A 23437-nucleotide genomic window follows, 5' to 3' on the forward strand; every position below is an offset into this window, starting at 1 on the left:
GTTATTCTGTTGTCTGTCAGGTTGTCAGAGAAGGAGAACCAGATCTCAGACCTGCAGGCAGAAATGGCTGAGCTAAAGGACTCAGTGGAGCTTCACAGGAAGAAGAACAACGTAGGTTTCCTGCAGCGATGCCTTGAACTGTATGACCTCTTCAAGACCCCCTGCTACCCCCACCCCCCACCTTCCTACTTGTGTGGTATCTTCTTCCCCACTGGAGCTGCACACTGCATACATCCATACCTCCTGTTGTCTTCTGCCACTAAGTCTCCCTCGTTTTGTTTTTGTTCTGTTAAAATAGTTTTGTTTCAAACAGAATAGAAAACGTTCTTTAGCTAAGGTTCGCTGTCAACATGATTTTACACATCAGCACAGATGTCTATTTTGATTTGGATTGCTTAAGCTAAGCGTTGCATAACAGGGCCTCCAGCCTACTCTTGTTATGCTCACCGGTGCCCATGAGTGTTTCAGCTAGCTTGTCTGTGCTTGTGGAGGATTCAGAGCATTAGAAACTCGCCTACCTTTTATTTTCGAGAAGCATATTTTCTCTGAAAACGTATCTATTTTTTATTTTTGTGCCTATCTTTTCTATCTCTACAGACGTTATTACTTTAATGTTAATAGGAGCCTTGCAGAAAAGTTACTATACATATCTTGCATACTCTGCATGCTGCTTTTACCCACACGAGGTGCGAGACTGGGACTCTGAAGGCTCTTCGTTCATCTTTATTTTTAGCAGTTGGAGCATGGGTGAAAAGCAGAGTGTAGTAATCTTAAAATGAGCAATGCATTCAGTGTTGTTTTGTTACTCTTACAGTTTTCATTTGAGGGTCGCTGAATGCATTATTACCCTAAGGCTAAACTGAAAGTAGTATCTCTCTGGAACTGACCAAAACAGGAGCTTCGGGAGAAAAACTGGAGTGCAATGGAAGCTCTGTCAGCCACCGAGTCCATGCTTCAAGGGAAACTCAGCAAAGCTGTCAAGGTTCGACACCCCCCCCCCACCACCTGCTTCACTCTAGTTCCAATCTGATGCATCCCTCCCATCCTTCCCTCCAAAATCTTTTTTTTGCCATGATTGCCCCAGTGAAACTTCTTTTTTTCACCATCATTCATAACAAAGCTGCATACTCATTTACCTCCCGCTCCCCCCCCTCTCCTCTGTTGTTTGGCCTCAAGTTTAATTGGCTGTGTTGAGCTGTGACCTATGCTGCTACCATGAGGAAGTCTGACTCTATTAAATAAACATTGGTCTCTTTAGCGGACATTTTTGTGCTGTAAGCTCTGAAATATAAAATTATTTCTCACGCTAAAGCTTAAAAATGAGTGTGCAGTGTCCTAGAAATGATTTCACTAGATTTCATTAGAGAGAGAGATTCATTTTAATCGTTCTTGCAGCTTCCTTTCTTCTGTCATTTGGCTCATTTCCAGCATGTTTGCATCATTTTGTTTTTTGACATTCATTTTCTCAATGTTATGACTGAGTATCAGGTCCACAGTGAAGAAAAAAAAACAGATTTTGAGAATAAAGTCTTCATATTACAAAAATGAAGGGAATAAAATTAACAACAGATTTTTAATAATGCAAGAATCAAATATGAGTAAAGTTGTGATTTCCCAAATTCGGACAGTATAGGAAGTCAGATTTTCAAGAATAAAGTTAAAATTTTATGAGAAAAACCAGAGGTTTTAGACAAAAGCCCAGTTTACAGTGCCATTTAAACCTGTGATACTTAAACCCCTCTGACATTTCGCCTCAACAATGAAAGTTGCAGAAACATAATGGGGCGAGGTCATTCCTCTTCTGTATCGACTACAGTGGAGTGTAAGAGCCTGTGTCCAAGTCTGGCTTTAAGCATGAAAAATATGCCCTCAGTGTTAGCTGTTTTGTCACTACGCTCTCAGTTGAAAACAGTAAAACTTTTTGCACTGCACTCGTCAGTGTCACTCCTCCCTCACTTGCCAATCAAAATCATGAAGGGACATATGGTAGTGGCAAAAAATATTCCGATCTGACTTGTCTGTCAGCACAGTAATTCTTTCAAATTATTTTGTTTTCTTGTTGATTGTGGCCTCTACCCACCATCACAGCATCGGTACAAATGTCGCATGGTGTCTCATGGTGCAACAACAGCAAAGCTTCTTTGCTGCACTACAGCAGAAATGCACAGTACAAACGCCCTATAGTCGGCATGTATGTTAATCTTTAAAGTTCCTAGGTGGTGTTTTTGCACAATTATGAAATAGACTGAAATTAAGTTATCCCTCTCTAAGACCTACAAAAGCAAATGTGACAATGTTTGAGTTGATTTATCACTGTATTATACAAGTCAGTTTTAATTCCTGTAACAAATCAGATTGGTTACCTGCAGTTAGAAACTGCAACCATGCCACTTTCAAAGTCACTTAAATCAGTGGTTCTTAACTGGTCTTGCCTCAGGACCCACCACCTCAATGAGGAATCACATCCCGAATTTCAGAAAATTTTCAACAACTCAAAGTTAGTCGATGAAATATAATGCATTTTTAATCTTTGATAGAACAAAAAAGTGTCTGAAGAAAAATACACAACAAAAGTGTATAAAAAGTGTGAAGCTGATGGCCTGGTTGTTGGGTTGCGCCCCATGTGTGCTGGCAGCTCGGGTTTGGGTCCTGCCTGTGGCTGCTTTGCCACGTCTCTTTCCCATTCTCTCGCCCCTGTTTCTGATTCTATTCACTGCTCTCCTCTCTTTATAAAAGCCCAAAAATAAATCTTGAACAAAAGAAGAAACATGCATAAAAAGTGCACCCTACAGAAGCCCTGGGTGGACATAGAGAAATGCATCCATACATTTCATTTTACTACAGTTCCTCTTCATATCATGTACATTTTGGAAGCTTTCTTTAATTGTTGAGGAAATTAGCACATTTTCATGAAAACCAAACTTTGTGATCCCATGATGACAAGATAAATAACTTTATTAAAAGTGTGAAACCATCCATATCCAAGAAAAGGAGATGCATAAAAGGAAAGCATAGCAATTAATGAAATCTGCCCCCCCCCCCCCATAAATACATGTAATGAATTTACTGTATGTCCACTTAGGGCTTCCTGGCACACATTCACGACCCACTTTTGGGTCCCCACCCACCACTTGAGAACCACTGACTTAAATCCCCTTTCCTCATCATTATGGTGCTCCATTCGAACTTCAGCAGACCATCTTGCCGATGTTTATCTTCTTAAATGCTGTGGTTTCTGACATTTGCCTTGCTGATTAGATATTTGTCAATTACTGTACCTAATGAAGTGGCCAGTGAGTGCACACGTATAGGACAATATCAGAAGGAGATATTTCGTCCAAAAGGGGCACCAAAATCTACCCAAAGGTCCTCAGAGGAGCTTTAAGGGGTTTATTAGGGGGCTTTTCCATCACATAGAGCCGATGATGTTAGATAGCTGCACTCCAGTACTACCATAAGAAGAAGCACCCATTGTTTCTACTTCAAAGGTTCTTCTTCTATTGGTAATCCGGCAGGTATTTCAAAGTTTGGTGCAGCAGTTGCTACCTTAATGCATCTGGGATGCGTCCCTGAATGATGAAAAACTGCTTTGATGTCAGTAGCTGCGTTTAGATGGACACTTCTAAGCGGGTGAAACCCTCAACCTGATTAGAAATGCTGCATGTAAACACCTAAATCAACCTGATCAAGCCCCATCCGATTAAAAATCTAATCAGTTGCAGAGGGGTGGTCTACACCTTTTCATGACCCGATCAGAGGGAAAATTCTTCCATGTAAACACCTTCACCCGATTGATCTGACACGTTCTTTCTGCGCATGCTCTTCGTCTTGACGTAACTGCATGGTGACGTATTGTCGGGAGCCGTTCTCGCCAGCAGAAACGGGCCTCTAGACTCAAATGCCGGTAGTGGAGAAGCCACGACTCAGGGGATGTCGGCCTTAATGGGGGACAGAGAAATAACGGAGCAGCGGGACTATATACCACTGGAAACCACCAGCAACCATAAATCATGTGACACACAGGTCACATGATTTATGGTTGCTAGTGGTGACCGTTGACGTGGTGGCCGCTATTCCAATTAAAAATGGGCACATATAAACACCTGATTGGATAGATCACACACAATGTAAACGCTTGACCCAAAACATTTAATTGGGTTGATTTCAATCAGATTGGAATAAAAGTGTCCATGTAAACGTGACTACTGTGGTGCACTTGGAGGCTGAACGGGCATGTTGCTCCAGATCAGAATCATCCTGGGCACGGGTCTGCTTGGCGGTCAATTGATGGAAAAGTAAAACGGCACAGCTTGGTTTGGATCTGCACGACCAAAAGTCATAGTGGAAAAGCCGCACAAGAAGAGCAGTTAGCTGCCTGATTTAAAATGACACAAGAATATTGTAAAGAAAAAATCAGAACACAGTAGGTTTACTAAAGCTGGAACCTGAAAAGATTGTCCAAGATAGTGAGACTATTCTTAACCTTACCACAGTGTTTTACCAAATCACAACTTTATTCTTGTAATTCTATGAAAATTCTTGCAATACTACATGCAGCTTTAATATTGTAATATTACAATTTTATATTGTCATGACTTGCTTTATTCTCAAAATCTTTGTCAATGTGTCCCAAATGCTAAAATCATGCAATCCAATCAATCAGAATCAGTGTAATCAGTTTAATTCCAGTGCAGAAAGTCTTATCATTCTTGAGTAGAGTGCTGTATGTTTGCTGTAGGAGCTGCAGGTTTCTTGGTATAGATAGCTGCTCTATTAACAGTTCCAGGAGTGTGTGCGTGTATTTTTGCCGTCCTTTTCCTGCATTAGGGAAGGGTACATGCTGAACCGTCGGCACAGCAGCTGCTCCTCTTGCCATCCGAGTACAGTAGAAAGCACCTTCTCATAGCCAAGCTAGGGAGTTCCTTGGCAGCTGTTGTGTACTGTCAGTGCATGCTGGTCGCATTCACTTGTCTCTGAGCCGCCTTGTGACACACTGTGTTAATGTGAATGGCGGTTACAGCGCCAGCTGGCTAGTGCTCAGCGTACGTTCTCCCTCCAGGCCTCAGAGTGACAGTGCATGATGCTAGCCTATTGTGGGAGGACTGATAGCTACCTTTTTATTTATTGAGGAGTTTCAAGGTACTTTGTGCAATTTTATGAAAGCAGATTGATGTATTTGTGGTTGCAGCAGGACTGAAGCATGTGATATGCTCTGAATCGCACATTGGTGACACTTTGTGTAGGTGTGGCCTGTTGAGAGATGTTTTCTCAGGGTAATTGGAAGCAGGAGCGAGACTGTGTTTATCCTATTGCGCTAAAAATTATGATTTGATGCTGAATCATTCCTGTGGCATTGATTTGAGCGGCTCAATTGATGACTTCAAATCTGCTTCAGCGACTATGTCTTTAAGATAAAACTTTTAAAACAATCGGTGCTCAATCACCTCTCTTTCTTTTTTGTCTTTATTTGCCCTTCCCATTGCCTTGTAGGAGAACCAGACGGCTCTGGCAGCGGTTCAGTCCGAGTGTCGAGATGTTCTGCACAGACTTCTGCCCCATGTGCCTCTGCCCACTGAGCAGGTATGGAGAATATGGACTTGTTTCCTCATGCAGGTTGCAAAGACTGTGTTTACTTAGACTTTAGTATTCCAGCTATGAGCTTCATCCCAGTTTTGATCATATTTGTGATTCTGTGATTACATAGTTATTCATATCCCTGTATACATGGGAAATACTAGTATCCCAGTTTGTGATCATTGCATCATATCTGTGCAGGCATCTGTGAAACTTCATCTGGGAAGTTTCACATCGATAAAATAGGCATATTACGCTTAATTTTTAAGGCTTTTTGCCATACCTCTTTAAGGATTATTAAAGTTGTTATATGGGTATTGGCTTTTATACAACAATGTTATGTACTTTAAGATCGCTTAAGTTCAGTAAAAATAACAAAAAACTGCAGAAAAAAGACCGAGAGGATGGCAAGGTGTTAAAGAGAGATCTCAGAATGAATAGGCCTACATGAATTTATGTTTTAACTATTAGGCAACTCACTAGAAAGTTTAGCAAAGATGCCAAGAAAGGCCTAAACAATCCTGTAAGTGAATTTAATTCACTAAATTCACCAAATTTGTCCAGGAAGTCACTTAAAAATGAAAGCATTATGTGAAAGCACAGGTAGCTCAAGGTCGGCCTTGAAAAGATTGAGCTTTTACTTTGAAAAATACGCCTTAAGAGCTATCGTTTCTACATTTCAGGCCTTGGTTAGTAGACATGATCATTCCAGAGCATAAACAGTCTTATTTCTTTCTTGTTTTAAAAAAGTTCTCGATAGACTTGGCATCATTTCAAGAAATGTCTGCTTAAGCATAAACACTGTAGTATATGCCAGGTATGTAAGTGGCGCTGTAACGCTGCAACAGAAATACACCAAAATAGAAGATTATGAAGCCTGTACACCGAAAACTTTTCCCCAAACTGTCTCCTGGCAGCCCTGCTGATTGTGCTTTATGCTGGATCTAAGAACATGAGGCGTATGTTGTTCACCATGACCATTTGTTACTCAGGGCGGTAGTAGAGGAGCAAGGGATTTTGCTACAAAAGCCTTAATAAGACTTCATGACTAGGAGAGATTGTCTTTTCTCTCTTCTTCTCTCTGTCTGTCTGTAAGAGACTCTAATGCTAAAGTGAACACTTTGAGATGATAAACGAAGCCTATTTGCCTATCAGTGAATTAAACTGGCCGTGGGAGTTGATGCTGCGAGAGAGGGCAGAGCAGAGACACTCAGCGGCAGCCACTTCAATACAAACGCCGCCTGCATCTTTGTGTTGATGTGTTTTTTCTTAGTTATTTTGATTCAAATAAACAGAAAATATATCCTGCAACACTGTTTGCTTCTTTCTACCTGTATTTCCCAGAGCTGCACTGATCTGCTCTTTCCCCTGCTGTGCATCTCTCTCTTCTCAGAAGCTTGCCCGGCTTCTCGCGCTATCTGCCCCGTGGTCAGCGAGTCGTGGGGGGAGGGGGGCTAGACCCCCCCCCCAACCAGGGTGATCTTGATCGGAAGAAAGCTTATTGACCAAACAATCGACCAACTGAATGGAAACTGCCTTAGACTTAAGAATAAAAATAAACATGGATCCCTATCGATATCCTCAGCTTGCTGTCCTGGCATGTGTAACAGCTGCAGCAAAAGTCATGAAACAAGAAAAAGAATTAGGACGAAATCCTGTCTGGGACCAGCTTCAAAAGTAGTGTTTTCAGGCTCTCAAAATGCCGGTTCCATGTGGATGAAACGATACATTTAAAACTTTTAAAAACTTGCGAATACTCCTAAACTCATCTCTGCATGGGCACCCCTTCAGCAGGATGCTTAGCGGCAGAAGGGGACCAGCTGTCACTCCGCCACACACCCAAAATATTTTAAAGTATCTGGAGTTAAATGAACAATTTCAAAGCCTCACCTATGCAGGTAGTCCACAGCTTTTAGAAAACGGGATTAGGTGTATACATGGCACATTATCCTATGTTCTTTCTTAGTCCTCCAGGTAGCAAAACTGAGTTTCTCAAAATCAGGATAATGGCATATCCCAGTTTGTAAACATCTGAAAATCTACGCATGCACAAACAGAAATTGGGATACTTGAGTTCATGTAAACACAGTCAATGACAACCTTCTTACAGCCTCTTTTGCATCATATTTGTCTGCTTTCTTTTACTCTTTGCCCCGTCTTTTTTTTTTAGAACCATCAGGAATGGCTTCAGCTATTTGAGAGCGCAGCAGCTGAAAGCTCAGCCACACAATCCCCCCCTGCATCAGGGGATTCTGAGGTAAATAAAGGGGAAATATAGAACTTTCTGTCTTTAATTTGAAGCTATTTCAGCAAAATCCCTCTTCTTCTCTTTTGCTAGGGACTGGCTGAGAAGCTAAAAGAAGCCGAAGAAACCCAAAGGATTCTACAGAAAGACTGTGAGACCTACAAGAAGGTTTTGGCAGAGACGGTGAGTTTTCGCTTTAATATTTGTGGTGTCATAGTGGCATCTGTGGCTGCCTAATCTGTCATTCTTGCTGCATCCACAGGAGGGCATCCTGCAGCGTCTCCAGAGCAGCGTGGAGCAGGAGGAGTCTCGCTGGAGGGTGAAGTTGGAGCTGTCGCAGGGTGAGCTCAGAGAGGTAAGTTGTCAGGTTTAGCTTGGCATTAAGCCCCAGGATTAATACCAAATCACTGACAAGATGAATTATTATACCATATGCATACTTTATTGCATCAGTCTTATTTATTTATTATCTTTTTCCACAGATGAGTCAGAAAGTCACAACTCTGGAGCAGGAGATTGAGAGACTAAGTGATGGAGGAGAGCTGGAAAATGTAAGTGATCTTAAAACATTCCCTTTCTTTGTGTCTCAAATAAATCAGAAGTTTTAACCTCTCTGACCTTTTGTTGGTGTCTTTAGCTGAGAAGAGAAAAGCAACACTTGGAGGCTGAGTTGGAAAGAGCAGAGCGAGAGAGTGCCACATATGTGACAGAGGTCAGAGAGGTGAGTAAAACACGGCTGCTTCTCCCAGACTTGTGATTCCTCGGTCATGTCATAGAGCTTTGTCGTGCCACTTTCTTGTTCATGGTATTTTTTGATGCTTTTGTGGCATCCTGCACTTGCTTTACTCGGGGCTTAGAGAGTTAATACAACATAGGAATATTGTAAAAATGAAGGTACAACGCTTCACATAGTCAGCTCTAGCGATAAACTACTTACAAAACTAACCTAATCAAGTGTCTCTGGTGATTTACAGTCATGCACAACAATGTCCTGTGCTTTATTTATCACACAGCTCTAGGACATTCCCTTTTATGTCTCATAACCCGATCAGTTCATATCTCTGCATAGACTGTGTGCTTTCCTGGACCAAGCTCCCCACAGATTCCCATTAAACAAATCATCTCAAACTTAATTTCAGCTCAAAGATCTGTTGACTGAATTGCAGACCAGACTTGATGGCTCTTATACAGAGGCTATCAGACAGAATGAGGAGCTGAATTTGGTAAGCGTTGCTCACCCTTTAGCTGTAGCTTTCTTTAAACTAAAACCTCTCCCTTGCTTCATTCAGCAGCGCTGCCTCCAAAAAGTGCAGGGTTCTGACTTTTTCCTGTAACTGTGGGTCATCAATCCATAACCTCAGTGAACATACCCACCTAAAACCTCAGCCTGGAGAATAATTTTGTTTGATTTTAGGTTTCATTTTTTGTAAAGTGGCAAAAAAGAGGTTGAGAATGATGACTCACTTTCACACTTAGTGATACTTACAAGACTTACACTTTCCTCCCTTCTCTCCTGGCACTTCTTATCACTTTCAGCCCAGCATCTAACAAATGGCTTCCACAAGCTCCATATCTAGCTGTTATTTTATTCTCCAGCTTCAGCTACATTCTTGTTCCCTCTTCCAATTCTTCTGATTCTTAAAATCTTGTCTGTTTTGTCTTGTCTTCTGTGATAAAACTGGACATTTTTTGGCCATCTGTTGTACTGTGAAATAATGAACTGAATGATCTTTCACTGCGACACATTGCTACTTTGTTGAGCAACAATGGCTTAACAAATTAGGTACACTGGAATTACTTAGTCACTGTAAGGCAAATTCCATTATAAAATCGTGGCAGGAAATGACTCAGTAGTTGTGCTTTTCTATTGTTGTAAAATCCAGATTGAAGTATGATAAAGTGCTCTGGAGTGCTATGTCCTCTGATAAGGCTTTAAATTAAATGCATCCTCTGGGCTTTCCGATTTGTGATTCATCTTTCCACAAGCACCTGCAACAGCCTGCCCAAACCAACACAGCCGAACACCTTTTTTGGTATTCAGAGCTCTTTTTTTCTTCCGGACAAAGTAGGACAAAACTGTTAGTGTTGAGCTTTCAACCCTTCTTATGTTGGTAAAGTTGGAGTGTGACCTCAGACTGAATGCTTTTATGCTCATACAATGCTTATTTCTGAATGCGTATTCCTGAAGTATTTGGGATGAGTTGTAAATCATTGGCTGAGTGTCTTTTTCTGTTCCAGCTGAAAACCCAGCTCACAGAGACTCTATCCAAGCTGGAGTCAGAAGAGAACGAGAGGCAAAAGGTGGCTGGTGACCTCTATAAGGTGAGAATTTTGTTTTTATTCACCCCTTATTTCTTACGGGAAGGCCAGGCTCTCTTTTCCAGGGTTGCCCTGCAGCAATACAAGTTAAAAAAGAATAAACTTTAAAATGAAAACTTGAAATATATCAACATATTCATACTTGCAAACCATGTCCCGTTCAGTGTTTCCGTATTTTATTTCGTTCTTTTAAAGATGCAATATGATGTAAGAAGGCATCTTAGCCATCATTTGAAAATTATTCCTAATAATTGGCACTGCAATATTTGAAATCTGTCCTCCTTTTTCAGTGTTAAACTGTGCTATTTTTTAAAGATTTATTTTAGACATTTTTGCCTTTATCCGGCAAAAAAGTTGGAGGAGACAGGACAGTGGATAGAGCTGGAAACAGAATACGTGATAAGAATACGTGACCGAGATTTTTTTCAACCACTTGAATTTGTTAAATGAAAAATGTGGCAGTTTGGAACCCATATCAGAAGAAAATGTAGGCATTTATTTAATTTTACCCCATTTTCCCAAGACATCATGCAAATGTGGTACTTCCACAAGGGATTTGTTGATAAATTGAAAAAAAAAAAAACAGGCTTGTCAATTAAAGAAAAGGAGATAAATTAGTAGTAATCTTGACCATCAAAAACTTGGTGGAAAGAGTTCAAATCAGTCTGACGCTGTAAAAGGGCGAGACTATTGGTTCTTTGCAGATGACATCACGCAGCAGCAGAGAACTCCCCTGGTGGGCAAGAAGAGATTTCTGTCATAGAGAAACTCCTTCAAAACGGCATGTTATGAGCTGTTTAGGGCTATGCCAAGTGTTCAAAGTGCAAAAATAAAAGCATTCCTTATCCTACTTTTGCTCAGTTGCTCACCCCACAAAGTTTATTCTGTTAACAGTACATCACCATTTCAATTAAAAGCATTTTTATGACAAAAAAAAGGATTTTTTATATGTTAAAAGGGCTCAGCTTGACTTTTAGCTCAGTACAAGACTCCTCTAGACTCTGTCTCCATCTGACTAGAGACAAAGCTAGATGCTAGGAGGTCTGGAGGACTGAGTAATTTGTGATATTGATCACCTCCACATTAGGTAAATTTTAAACTGGGGAAGAAATCACTGTTGTATACTCAATGTATGTAGAAATTTCCCAATGATAACTGCAGCTTAGAGGTCCATTTAGAGCTATAAAGTACTAACTCTCCTCTGTTCCCATTCATTCCTGATGTCTGTCCCTAACTTCCTGACTCCCCAATGGGCACCCAGGATCTCATGATTGTAAACAACCTATTGGTGTACACAGTCGAATATAATATTTTAGCATAAAGATTAATTTTAACAAGTATCTATTTTCGTGCATTATCATTAATATACAATGTAAATAGAATGGGCCTAAGGATAGATCCATGGGGTACTCCTATGCTGACTTCCTTAAATGGTGACTTGACATAGTCTGCAACTGTTGCTTGAGTTCTGTTAAACACTTGTTGACACAGTAAAGTCTGTTTTATACTTTGACATGTAATCTACACTATAGCTACACCGTGGTGGCCTGGGCTGGCATGAGTGCTGCATACTTGTACGTTGGCGTTCTGCGCTGCTCTGTAATACTCCGCCTAGATGCTACTCGGCAGTGCGATTTTGTTTATGCCAGTTCCTGGTCCTGTTGCCACATTTCCTTTTTGTGTACAGAAAACCATGGCAGCTTAAACCAAGAGTATCATACTGGTGTTGGAGTGATAAATATTGAGCTGCGGTTGATTATACTCAGTTATTACTAAGAAAAGACACTAAGAGAGACATATGGATGAGGAAATGCATATTGGATATTAGAATACATGTGATATGCCTGTAGTCAACTCAGACTGGTGGTCACCCAGCACTACCCAGTAGACCAATCAGAGCTTGTGGTCTGCTCCTTTTTAAATGCATAGATACACATTAAGGAGATGCATGTTGGCTACGAGCATAGACACAGAAGAATGAAAGGCAGCCCCATCAAAACAGACAGTCCACTTGAGATGGGGTGGCCAACCATATTGAAGGCCTCTGAATGCTTGTTAAGGCTTTGTTAGCTGATGTGCTTCAGTGTCTAGGTCAGATTTTGAAAAAACTCCTCTCTTTGTGTTTTAATCCAGGCCCAGCAGTCTCTTGATCTGATCCAGGGGGAGCTCTCAAACGCCACAGATAACGTGGATGACCTGATCGAGAACAGCAGTCTGACATCACAGAGAGTAAGAGTCCAAAGCACTGTTAGTCGTAAAAGTCTGCAGGGGTTGTAATGAGGTGTTATATTGTGTCTTTCTGTCTTTTACAGGAAGAGATTGACAGAAAGGAGAAAATGACTGCAGGACTGAACCAAACAGTCAGAGAACTGCAGCAGCTGCTACAAGCCGTCAGCCGGCAACTCACCAAGGGACAGGAAGAGGTGAGTCCTGTTTTCCATCTGTCCTAATAAAACATAAAAATGTGGCCCTGTCCTAGTGTTTGACTGTGAAACTTTCTTCTTTTTGATGTCCTCCAGGAGGGGGAAAAAGATCTGCCCAAGGTATAGTAAGAGGACAACAGACCCCCCCTCTACGCAGCCACCCTGACTGCACTACAGAGACCGCCTTCAACCTTTGGTCTCATCACTACCACCATTACACCATACTGTCAGGCCCAGCCACTCCCCTTCCTCAAACTCCTTTCACACCTCACCTGTACTGTATGCCACGTCTGACTGACTCTGGGAAACCTCTCTCAGCTCCAGTCGGCTGTAAGGGAGCAAGAAATGGTTACTGTTAACTCCAAACACTCCACACACTGTACCAAAACACACACTACTCTGCTCCCACCACATTCCTCTTCTTCAGCAGTTAATTTTTATTCTTAACTTAAACACATCCAGCATCATTTAAACTGTGTGGCAACCATTCCTCTGTTTTAAAACACCTGTATTTTTCAATGAAATCCTTTTGAATACTCAGTAGTTTATTTGTAAAGAGAGCGCAGTGAGACAAATTTCCACCTTGCTGAGAACAAACTTTTGGGTTTCAGTCTTTTTTTTTTCTTACTTTCAAGACATGTATTGTTGAAATGTAATAGGTAGGACCTGCTGAAATACACAATGTTGTTGATCTGTTGCCTCCTGAGCAGAAAAACTATCGCATTCATGAATTCATAGCTCCATGCATACCTTGGCTCAGTATTGGGTGGGAGATTGGGGATCAGATGGGGTCTCAGCATATCAGAAGGGTCACTAAGTGACTAACTATGGAGGTGCATGGACAAATTACTTTACTGCCGCTCCAGAGAGAAGGGAGTCTGTGACCCTGGCTGTGGAAAAATAAGGCCAGGTCAACAGTGTTAGGTTTTTAATCCTACTGCAACTACTCTAGGAATAAGCGTCCCATATCATCTGTAATCAACACTTGCTATATTGTTGCTAAGTTCATTAACACTGAATTTTTTTGTTCTTTTTGTAACAGGTGATGTTAATAAAAGGGATGCTTGATAAATCTGCCCAGAGTCTCGTGTTGCTTCTTTTTATTCCCTGCACCTCTTTCCCCTTGCCACTGTGGGGCAGCACATGCCTTTGGAGAGTCAATTAGAGCCTGAATGTACACAGGGAGTAGATGAAGCTTTTGCTGGCTGGTGAAATATTCACCTAACTTGCCTGTGTGCTGTGTGCATGTTTGTCATGCAGAGATGTAATTTAAAGAATTATTTTGTATTGAAGTAGACAAAGAGTGCAGACTTTATATGGAAACATCTGGGATGCTAATGTTATAACATGCTGTATAAACCCTAAAAAAGGAGGGGGCTTTCTCATGCCTGAATCAAGGTTTACAATGCAGTGCTGATTAAAAGGATACATGCCCTTGAATGTTTGACCCTTTTGATTTTATTAACCAATCATGGTCAATATTAGCTTTTTGACAAAGAAATTAAAAAAAAACTTAAGTCAAAGTGAATCCAGATTTTTACAACGTAATACCTTTGACTGCAATCACAGCACAGTCTGTGTGGATAGGTCTCAGTCAGACTTGCATGTCTGGGCGCAGCAATTTTACTTCTTTGCAAAACTGCTCAACCTCCGTCTGCTTGCACGTAAATCTGGCAAGAGCAGCCCTTTTCAAGTCCACCAACAAATTTTCTATTGAACTGAGGCTTTGACTCGGCCACTCCAGAACATTCACCTTGTCGTCTTTAAACCATTTATGTGAAGCTTTCGCTGTATGCTTCAGGTCATTGTCTTGCAGGCCTGTTCTCCAGGATTTTCCTATATTTTGCCGCAATCATTATTACCCTCTACCTTCCAGCTGGCTGGCTGCCGAGAAGCATCCCCACAGTTTGATGCTGTCACTGCTGTACTTTACAGTGGGGATGGTGTGTTTGGGATAATGTGCAGTGTTTGATGTCTGCAAATAGTGCCTTGTTTGGTTGCCAAGTAGCACTATTTTGGTCTCATCAGACCAAAGAACTTTCTTCCACTTGACCACGCAGTCTCCCACATGACTTTTGGCAAACTCCAGGGTTTTATTATGAGTTTTCTTCAACAGTAGCTGTATCTATGCAACTCTCCCATAAAGCTTTGACTGGTGAAGACCCTAGCAACAGTTGTATGCAGAGTCCCTCCCATCTCAGCTGCTGAAGGTTGTAACTCCTTCAGAGTGGTCTTGGTGGCCTCTCTCACTGGTCTCCTTCTTGCACGGTCACTTAGTTTGTGAGGATGGTCTGATCTAGGCACACATGCTATATTCTTTCCATTTCTTGATGATCGATATGATGGAACTCTGGGGGATGTTCAGTGTCTTTGAAATTTCTTTGCATCCTTCCCCTGATTTATACTTTTCAATAACCTTCTCTCTGGGTTTCTTGGAGTGTTCCTTTTTCTTCATGGTATAATGGTAGCCAGGAATACTGATTAACCAGTGATTGGACCTTCCAGACACTGATAGCTTTATACTACAATCAATTGAGACATATGTACTTAATTAATTGTTAGACTATTAAGCACCAGTTGGCTGGACCTCTGTTGAAATAGGTCAGTCACTTTAAATGGGGGTAAATATTTCACTTTGACATCAAAGAGGTGTTTTTTCTGTAATTTTTCATCAAAAAGTTGGATACAATTATATGGACTGCGATTGATTTATGACATCAATAAAATAGTGAAACATCCAAGCAGGTGACTACATTAATAGGTACTGTATTTATCAGTGCAAAGAACTGAGGGGAAGAGAGGATGCAACTGTTGAAATAATCAAATGCTTACCCAGAACATCTGGCATGGCTCAAAGTGTAAACAAAAATCTGTTGTGGTCACTTGTTGATGGTGGGAGTGGCTTCATGTGATTGAATCCCACATGTTAATTGAGATTCTCATTAATGTTTTAAAATGATAATCACCTCTACTGTCTTTCAATTGGATGAATACAGGTTCTTTGTAATCCTCTTACTTTCATCTTTTGCATGTTTAAAGGCCTTTATAAACAACAGTCCTGTTGTGCTGCCATGGAGAGGGTGGGGGTCAGGTCAGGGGCACGGGCAACATGGGATCAGCACATTCCTCACATTCTCCCATACTGTCATGCTGCAGTCAGCTGATTGGAGATCTGGCTTTTACCTTCATGGAAACCTCGCGGCCAAACAAGCACCACTGTATCCTCAACGCACTCGTCATAAGGTGGATAATAGAGGGAGCGTCTTTCACAGCTCATTGCTGGAGGCTGCTGTGGTAACGTATGTCGACACGTATGTGTCACTGTAATATAGTTGATTTCTCAAGTGCAGGGCTTTATTCCTCTGATAATAAATGGTTTACAATACATTTTAAAGCATGATTAGTTTTAACTGACAAATTTATGAGGAATTTTCTGCAGCCCTGTCACTTTTCTCCTGTACTTTTGTCTGAAATCCTTTGTGGGAGGAACAACAAAAGACTTAAATTAGTGGGAGAAACCAGCCTGAGGTAACACTTTTTCAGACACTTACTGATAATCTCATGACTTCCATGAAAAGTCTGACGTGTAAAGCCTGCGAGGAAGTTAATGGGGGCTTTGTCTTTCCTATGTCATCATTGCTCACAGTGTTTAGTCTCAGTTGCGCAACTTAGCTTGTTGCCTCTGCTGTGTTCTGCATGCTTCTTGCCTGGTAACATTTGACTCCTCCTCCTAAACATAGATTTGCACTCACACTACGCCAGCGCAACTTCAGCAAAGCAGCCCACTCCCTGCATCTGCTCTCCATCAGTGTGGTATGTGCTAGAGAGCCTTTGATCCCCACCGCCCCCCAAATCTACTGTGTGTGTGTGTGTGTGTGTGTGTGTGTGTGTGTGTGTGTGTGTGTGTGCATGCATGGGAGGGTGAGTCACAGAAACATAGAAAAGACTGTAGTGCTCTTTTACACAGACAATGCCCAGTGGATGAAAGCAAGCGGAAAGAGACAGTGGCACAAAAGAGCAGTAAACATTCATTATCCCGCAAAGCTTTAAGGCCAGCCCTCAGGCCTGTAGTTAAAGGCCTAATGCAGCCTGATCCTTGTGCACAACTGCTGAAGAAGCTGAAGTTCACACCAGCATACTATTAATGGACAAGTATGTGAAGCTATGAATGGAAACAAATGCCTTCGTTAATCTGATTTATATAGCACACACATAAAGACAAACAAAAATGCATGTTCTTCTGAAAAGTTTGAGTGTTCTTGCAAAAGTGCAGGGAGGTACGAATCTTCTCGTGCCCCAGTGACCCCCACTACCTTTTGTTTTTGTGTCAAGTGTTATTGCACTTTGAAACTGAACACCAGCTCAAACAGGAGGCTATAATTGCAGAGGCAATAGAAACACTGAAGGGGGCCTGGAGCAGTGAGGACACCTCCAGTCCTGGAGGTTCTTGAGAAAACAAGATAGAGGCAGTAAAATGTTGATGAGACTGCCAGACAAAGGTGAAGAAGTGGCTGCTCATCAGAAAGAGAACAACTGGACAAGTGGGATAGTGAAAAGGGTTACATTGGAGGTTGAGAAGGTGTGGACATTTGGTTACAGTCTGTGAAGCATTCTCAGGAGAAGCAATTAAGCAAATGACTAGGCTCTTGGTGATATTATTAGATAGATTTGCATCCTCTCATGTGGACTTAAAGGATATTACAGTAATAGATCAGCACACATATGTAGACGTGCAAGTAAAGAAACTTGAAAATATGGAGCAGGAAAAAAATGAAACCATGAAATAAACACTGGTAATGTGAAAATAAGTTTTCCAGGCATCCAGATAAAAAGTGATGTAATTGGGTTATACAATAAATCACATGTGGTTGCTTACTGCAGTGAAGTCATAATCAAATAAAAGAGTTCTGAAGAGGGCCCAGGGGTCAGCAGTGAAGGGTAAATCTAATTTCACCATCCATTCATTCAGTGCTTTTTATCTCAGTCAGGAAATATACCAGTGCTTATGTTTAGTATGATCTACATTATTGTACTTAAAACCTCCTCTGTACTCACATAGCCCCATGTAAATGTAAAAATTCGCTTTATTTGATGAAGTTTTGATTCTTTAAACATTCCCGCTAAAAGAAGCTAGTTTTATGAGGGGATACACTTTCCAAATGTTATGACAAAGAAACTGTAAATAGATTTTTTATAAGGTATGGGACAGTGTTAATTTTGGCAGCTACTTTTAATTTTTGTCTTAGTCTTTAGATGAAATGTATCTTAGTTTTAGTCCCATTTAAGTCATTTCTGCTCTTTTTAGTTTTAGCCTAGTTTTAGTCGATGAAAACTCAGAAACCTTTTGGTCTAGTTTAAATCCATAAAAAGTCCTCACATTTTAGTCAAAGCATTTATTTTCTTGCCTAAATCTGGTACCAAATAATGGTAGTGTGTTCTCCACACTCTGCTCAACCTGCTTTCTGCAGCTTAAAGGCAGAATAGATACATATGCATTGTTTTTTTGACAGATTTACCCACGGTGAAGAAATATCACGGATTTTTAATGTCAGACAAAAACTAAATTACATTTATTCTAGTTTTGTCATCTTGATAAAAACTAACCTTGCTTTTTTGTCAGTTTTAGCCATCACAGATTTATTTTGTTAGTTTTAGTCTAGTTTTTGTCATGGAAATAAAAGGCTGTTGATGAACATTTTTAGTCATAGTTGCAGTCGACGAAATTAACACTGGTATGGGACATTGGAAACTTTGCAAACATATCAGGAAAAGTATGATCCCTTTAAGAATCTCCAGATTGTACTCTTTGTTTACATAATACAGGATACGATCATTGAACCATGTGAGGGGGTCCACAGAGGAAATTTAAATTAAAGTACGATAATTGTATTTTTCTTACAACACGAAAATAAAAAATAACCCTCGCTTAATTAATCAATACGTCTCTACAAGAATATAGAGCAAAATTATTGCGAATCATGATATTATAAACAGTGCAAGCGTTACGTCCCCCCCTACACAAAGTAAAGAAAGAAGGAATGGTACATCCCGGCCCTGCTGCTCGCTGTTTTTGTATCTGCTTCAGAGCGGATTCAACCGCCAAGTAAGTTACATTTTGCTATGTCACGGTAAAGAAGTTTAAGACCAGTGTATTTACAGAAAATTGGACAGGTTTAGGCGCAGAGACATATGCCACTGGATATACGATATGAAATGAGAGCCTTTCTTGTTTTTTGAAGGCAGTTCCTGGTCATTTTGAGCCGTTTTTATTACTGTATAGCTAACGTTACACAGTGAAGCCAGAAGCCTCATGTTTTCGTCAAGCCAAGAGGAGCACTGCGCCCCGTCCAAAGACCCAGTGAAATACGGGGAACTGGTGGTGCTAGGGTAAGTTAAGCCTTGCTTGTCGACATATTACCTGGGGTAAAACGAGTTCTCGTACATTCTGTGTTGACTGAAAGCGAGTATTTATCCGGAGGAAGTTTCTCGAGGGGGCTCCCACGTAGCTAACTTGGCGACGTGACTGTACGTCATGTAAAGTGTTAAAAATAGATGAGATGTGGACCTTTTGGTGCCCTGTTTCTAACACAGAGAAACGTTGACTCCTACTCGGCTAAATCTCTTGATATTGCCAGAAAAAAAAACGTCCATCTCAGTTGAGATTCACGGGCTCACGTTACTCCACTAATCAGACACGTGCGCAGTCAGAAATGTGTACATTTTAGTTTTCCTGAGATTGTGGCGGGGATTTTGTAACTTCTTTCACAGAAAAAGAACGGTTTTTTTTTTAATTATTTGTAAAACCAAATGTCCAGCAAATATATACGTTATGGTTAATTTGAAGAAAGTCGACAGAAATGAATCCCACACTCAGCAACTCTGACCAAAGCGCCCTGTCCTACCTTAAGGTTCGATTCGTGGGGTTTGAGGAATTCGGAAGTGGTGATGGTCCCCTCCCCCAGTCCCCAGGCTCCTTCTTATTTTCAATACTATCCCAAGAAACACAACTTTCCTTCTGTAGTCACGCGCACAGTACCTTAAGGCCATGGTTTGTATTGTTTCCAAGATGCAAAATCTGTTGCTGAATTCAGCTTGTTTATCCCAGTACGCTATTTTTTTCCCTGAATTCTTGAAATTCTACCTTTCACGTGCTCACGTTGGGGATTAAACTTGTTGTTGACATGGATAAGAACGTGTTGTATCGCGATATCTATGTATATCGTAATTTAATGTATTGTAATGTGTGTTTCAAATGTCCAGTGCGATAGACAGTGATTTGCACAATGATGCAAAACATAAATAGCTTAAATGAAATGGTAAACTTCTAAAAGAAAGGCATTTCAAATTATTCCATATACAGTACTTAAAATGATAAAAAAAAATAGAAGGCTAACATGGACAACACTGCATGGCAGACTTATTTGTATTAATATATATACATATATTTTGTTCACATGGTATGTTGTTAAAAAGGCTACAGCATCCTTCAAGATAATCCAAAACCTATTATGAGTTTCTCTTATTTGATTTAAATCAATTAACCTTCATTGTGAGCAGTTTTAAAGAGCGTGTTTTTATGTTGCAGTCACGACTGAACTTTCTTCTTACAGATTAGTGCTTGGATTTTCAAACTTTTGCTTAAAGATTATTTAAGGATCAAGCCAAAATCTGAAGGCACGACAAATTCAAATCCGTGCAAAGTAGCCTCTTTGATACATGTTACACAATCTGTAGCTGAAGTAGTTTTGGTAATAAGTTTTTACAAATTCCCATGGCTCACTACTGTGTCTTGGCACACCAGCTGGGAAGCACTGGATGACAAAATCCTTGCTATTGCCATATTGTAAGAATTTTCACACTAATCCTTGATAATGAAAAATCTAAAATCAAATTTTTGTAGTACAAACAACACAGTGATAAAATCTGTTTTAGTGTTTATTTTAGTCTCAATGGCAGCTTGTTATCATGGATTAGTCATCCAGTTATTATCTTCATCACTCATGTAAAAATAGTTAAAATGCTGCAAACAGTATCCTTAGGGGAAGAATAACATCAGCCTGTTCCGTTTTTAAGGGACGTGCAGTATTATTGCTATGATATTGGCATTGGCTAGGGGTTAAACAATATTTGTATTTCTCCTGAATGTCACAGTTCGGTGGACGTTGTCACACAATGAATCATCTGAACCATTGAAGACAAACAAAAGCAAATAAATGTCAATATAGGTGGCAGTAATGTTCATTATTGTTTGCTTACCTCTATAATACAACCAGTGAGACCCGCCAGCTCCTTCTCCCTCGCCATAATGCTGTTTTTAAAAAGCCTCTGGATGTGAAAGCAGAGAGGGTCAAAGATACTACTGATGCAAATACATTTGAAAGACTATGCACTGACCTGTAGAAGTAGAGAACACCAACTTCAAACGACTTTAAGCGCTCTGCTCTGGCTCCGTTGCAATGTCCCATCCTGTCTGGGGTTCCTTCAGTAGCTGTGGTCACATAAGCACATTTTTTTCTCTATCCGATTAAATTTATTCTGATTGTAGATTTTAAGGTCTCTGTTCACATGGAGCTAAATGATGCCACCCGATTCATTTGATGTGAATAAAAATGCTCTTGACATGTGTGGAAACATGCCACCAGTCAAATCTACCAGAAATGTGCCTTATGAGAAATTCAGCTCCTTCCCACGGAACATATTGGATTGTGCTACTCTCTCGTGTCTGTACCTGACGTTATCTGATCAACAATTCTGAGGTCTTAAAAGTTTTATGTTAAAAAAAGTGGTTAGTAAGACAAAACTCACCCTAAATGGGTAGAGATGATTTGATTGTTTTCATGGACACTGATTTAAACAACTATTGGCATAAACCACCCATCTCATTTGGAATGAAGTTTCTTTCCGAGTTGGCTGGATTACTTAATTTTGTTACAAATGAAGTGTTTAAATGAAGCATTTTTGTTCAGATCAGGCATTTATTCTGATTACAAGTGGTCCATGTAAACATAGCTACTGACAAACACGAGTCAGGATTTTGCACGAATAACCATGCACTGGCTTGCTCTAGAATGCACATAGTTTTGAATTTTTACGATGTATTTATTATTTTTTTTTACAAATCAGGAGATATTAGGTTGTTAATTTCTTTATTTCTTTTTATGTAGCATATTCTCATATTTTCTCCTTTTTTGTCTCATGTTAAATACATCACAGGCTGCACTAACTGTCACTGATAGTTCTAAATAACACTAGATCAAAAAAGTATAAACTGCACTAATCGTTGTAAAAAAAAAAAAATATTTGAGGGAAATGTGTAATTATAAATCTTAGACTGCATGTACCTTTTATATCGATGAACCAAACCCGTACCCAACCATGGCCTCTGAGGGCTGTTACACCCCAAGTATTGGCAGATACTTACTCGAAAATGTCATCATCGCTATCAGCAGATATGAGGATTTCTGCAATGTTTACAACCAATATATCTGCTTATATCAGCTGTAAATATTGGCCATATGAAAAAATAAATTTGGAGAGTTTTAGGCAGGATCAACATACCTATCAGCTGAAGTCTTTTACTTTCTCCATCCTCATTTCTTAAACTTTAAAGGGTGTTTTAAGGAAGTTATCTATCTATCTATCTATCTATCTATCTATCTATCTATTAGGGGTGGGTAAAAATATCGATTCATCAATGCATTACAATATTTCCTCCCCAATTCAATATCGATTCAGCAAATCCTCTGAATTGATTCACCTCCTGGCCAGTGGGGGTTGCTGTGCGTGTGATTCGCGTTGTATGGATGGAGGCTGCACTTGACCAAACAACAACTTACCATAACCATGTTATGTGAGGTTTATCACAGTTTCCAAGAGGACAGAAATATTATTTAAGTTTACATGCACTTTACTTTTTCAGTGTTTATACAGAACTGTCTTGTTTTTTTACTTTTGTACTCCATATGCACAAATAAGTTATTATTGTGCAAATTTTTATTTTTAGATGTTTTATTGCTCAAAAATGTGAGGTGACTTACCAAATATGTTCACATGGGCATGAAAATAATTATTAAAAAATTGTCAACAGGTTACTTGTGTATTTCTTCTTCTTACTGAATTGACATTGAAGCATTTAAATCAACATCGAAATGAATCGAATCGAATCGCAATCTAAAGAATCAAAATCGAATTGAATCGTGGGGTTCTTAACAATACCCAGCCCTACTATCTATCTATCATTATTTATGCATGTATGAATGACAAGGTTGGAAATGAACTTTTTGCCTTCCTGCAACATCAGGAGCAACTTTAGGACTGTATCAGACCAGTATTAAGTGTAAGGTTGATCTGTGCTGTCAAAAGTCTTCTCACATGCACATGAGTCTGACATCTCAAAGATTTAACAAAATAATAACCAAAAATGATTTAGGAAGCCTTTTATTGTAACATATATTTATAATAGGTAATGTTATGTATCTTGGTAAATGTTCTTTATGAGGATTGATTGTCCTCTATTGACTTTATCTACTTATTTTCTCTCTCTTCACTACTTTTTCCACACACATTTCATGCCTCCGCCTCCTCCTGTTGTCTTTATGCCTGTGTGACTGTCCGTATATCTGCCTGCTGTGGTGAGAAGATCAAGAGGGAGCCGGTGCGGACATGAGCCCACTGATTTTAACGTTTCCCACCGGTTTGTCAGTTTGCAGCACGATATACGCGGGATTGCATGACTTTCCTGTATTACAAGTGTCAGACTTGTTGCGAGAATTTAATAAATTGTGCACAATTGCTACAATCTCGCGCCAAAATCCAGCGCTCGTCCAACTATCTCGGACGTAAAACAAGCGGTGCATCAGTTCATACAGAACTTTAG

The 23437-nt window shown here is 40.1% G+C and overlaps 2 protein-coding genes across 6 annotated transcripts in view; both read left to right on the top strand.

Moving 5' to 3' along the window:
- The window catches only part of ktn1 (kinectin 1), a 33095-nt gene extending 19458 nt beyond the window's left edge, over nucleotides 1-13637 (top strand). For 3 of the 5 annotated variants that reach the window (XM_041812395.1, XM_041812396.1, XM_041812398.1), the window contains exons 24-36: nucleotides 21-111; nucleotides 896-982; nucleotides 5491-5580; nucleotides 7745-7831; nucleotides 7913-8002; nucleotides 8082-8174; nucleotides 8302-8370; nucleotides 8457-8540; nucleotides 8959-9042; nucleotides 10058-10141; nucleotides 12272-12367; nucleotides 12451-12561; nucleotides 12658-13637. In XM_041812395.1, coding sequence (XP_041668329.1) covers nucleotides 21-111; nucleotides 896-982; nucleotides 5491-5580; nucleotides 7745-7831; nucleotides 7913-8002; nucleotides 8082-8174; nucleotides 8302-8370; nucleotides 8457-8540; nucleotides 8959-9042; nucleotides 10058-10141; nucleotides 12272-12367; nucleotides 12451-12561; nucleotides 12658-12687 — 1096 coding nt within the window. In that variant the 3' untranslated portion in view covers nucleotides 12688-13637. The remainder of the gene's footprint in view (nucleotides 1-20; nucleotides 112-895; nucleotides 983-5490; nucleotides 5581-7744; nucleotides 7832-7912; nucleotides 8003-8081; nucleotides 8175-8301; nucleotides 8371-8456; nucleotides 8541-8958; nucleotides 9043-10057; nucleotides 10142-12271; nucleotides 12368-12450; nucleotides 12562-12657) is intronic. The other 2 variants (XM_041812399.1, XM_041812400.1) reach the window with 2 other exon arrangements.
- Nucleotides 13638-18650: 5013 nt separating this feature from the next.
- Nucleotides 18651-23437, top strand: part of peli2 (pellino E3 ubiquitin protein ligase family member 2) — a 30582-nt gene continuing 25795 nt past the window's right edge. The window contains exon 1 of the mRNA XM_041812754.1: nucleotides 18651-18948. Within this exon, the coding sequence (XP_041668688.1) occupies nucleotides 18872-18948 (77 nt within the window). The 5' untranslated portion in view covers nucleotides 18651-18871. The remainder of the gene's footprint in view (nucleotides 18949-23437) is intronic.

Source organism: Cheilinus undulatus, linkage group 18, assembly GCF_018320785.1.
Source record: "Cheilinus undulatus linkage group 18, ASM1832078v1, whole genome shotgun sequence".
In the NCBI taxonomy this organism is placed as follows: Eukaryota; Metazoa; Chordata; class Actinopteri; order Labriformes; family Labridae; genus Cheilinus; species Cheilinus undulatus.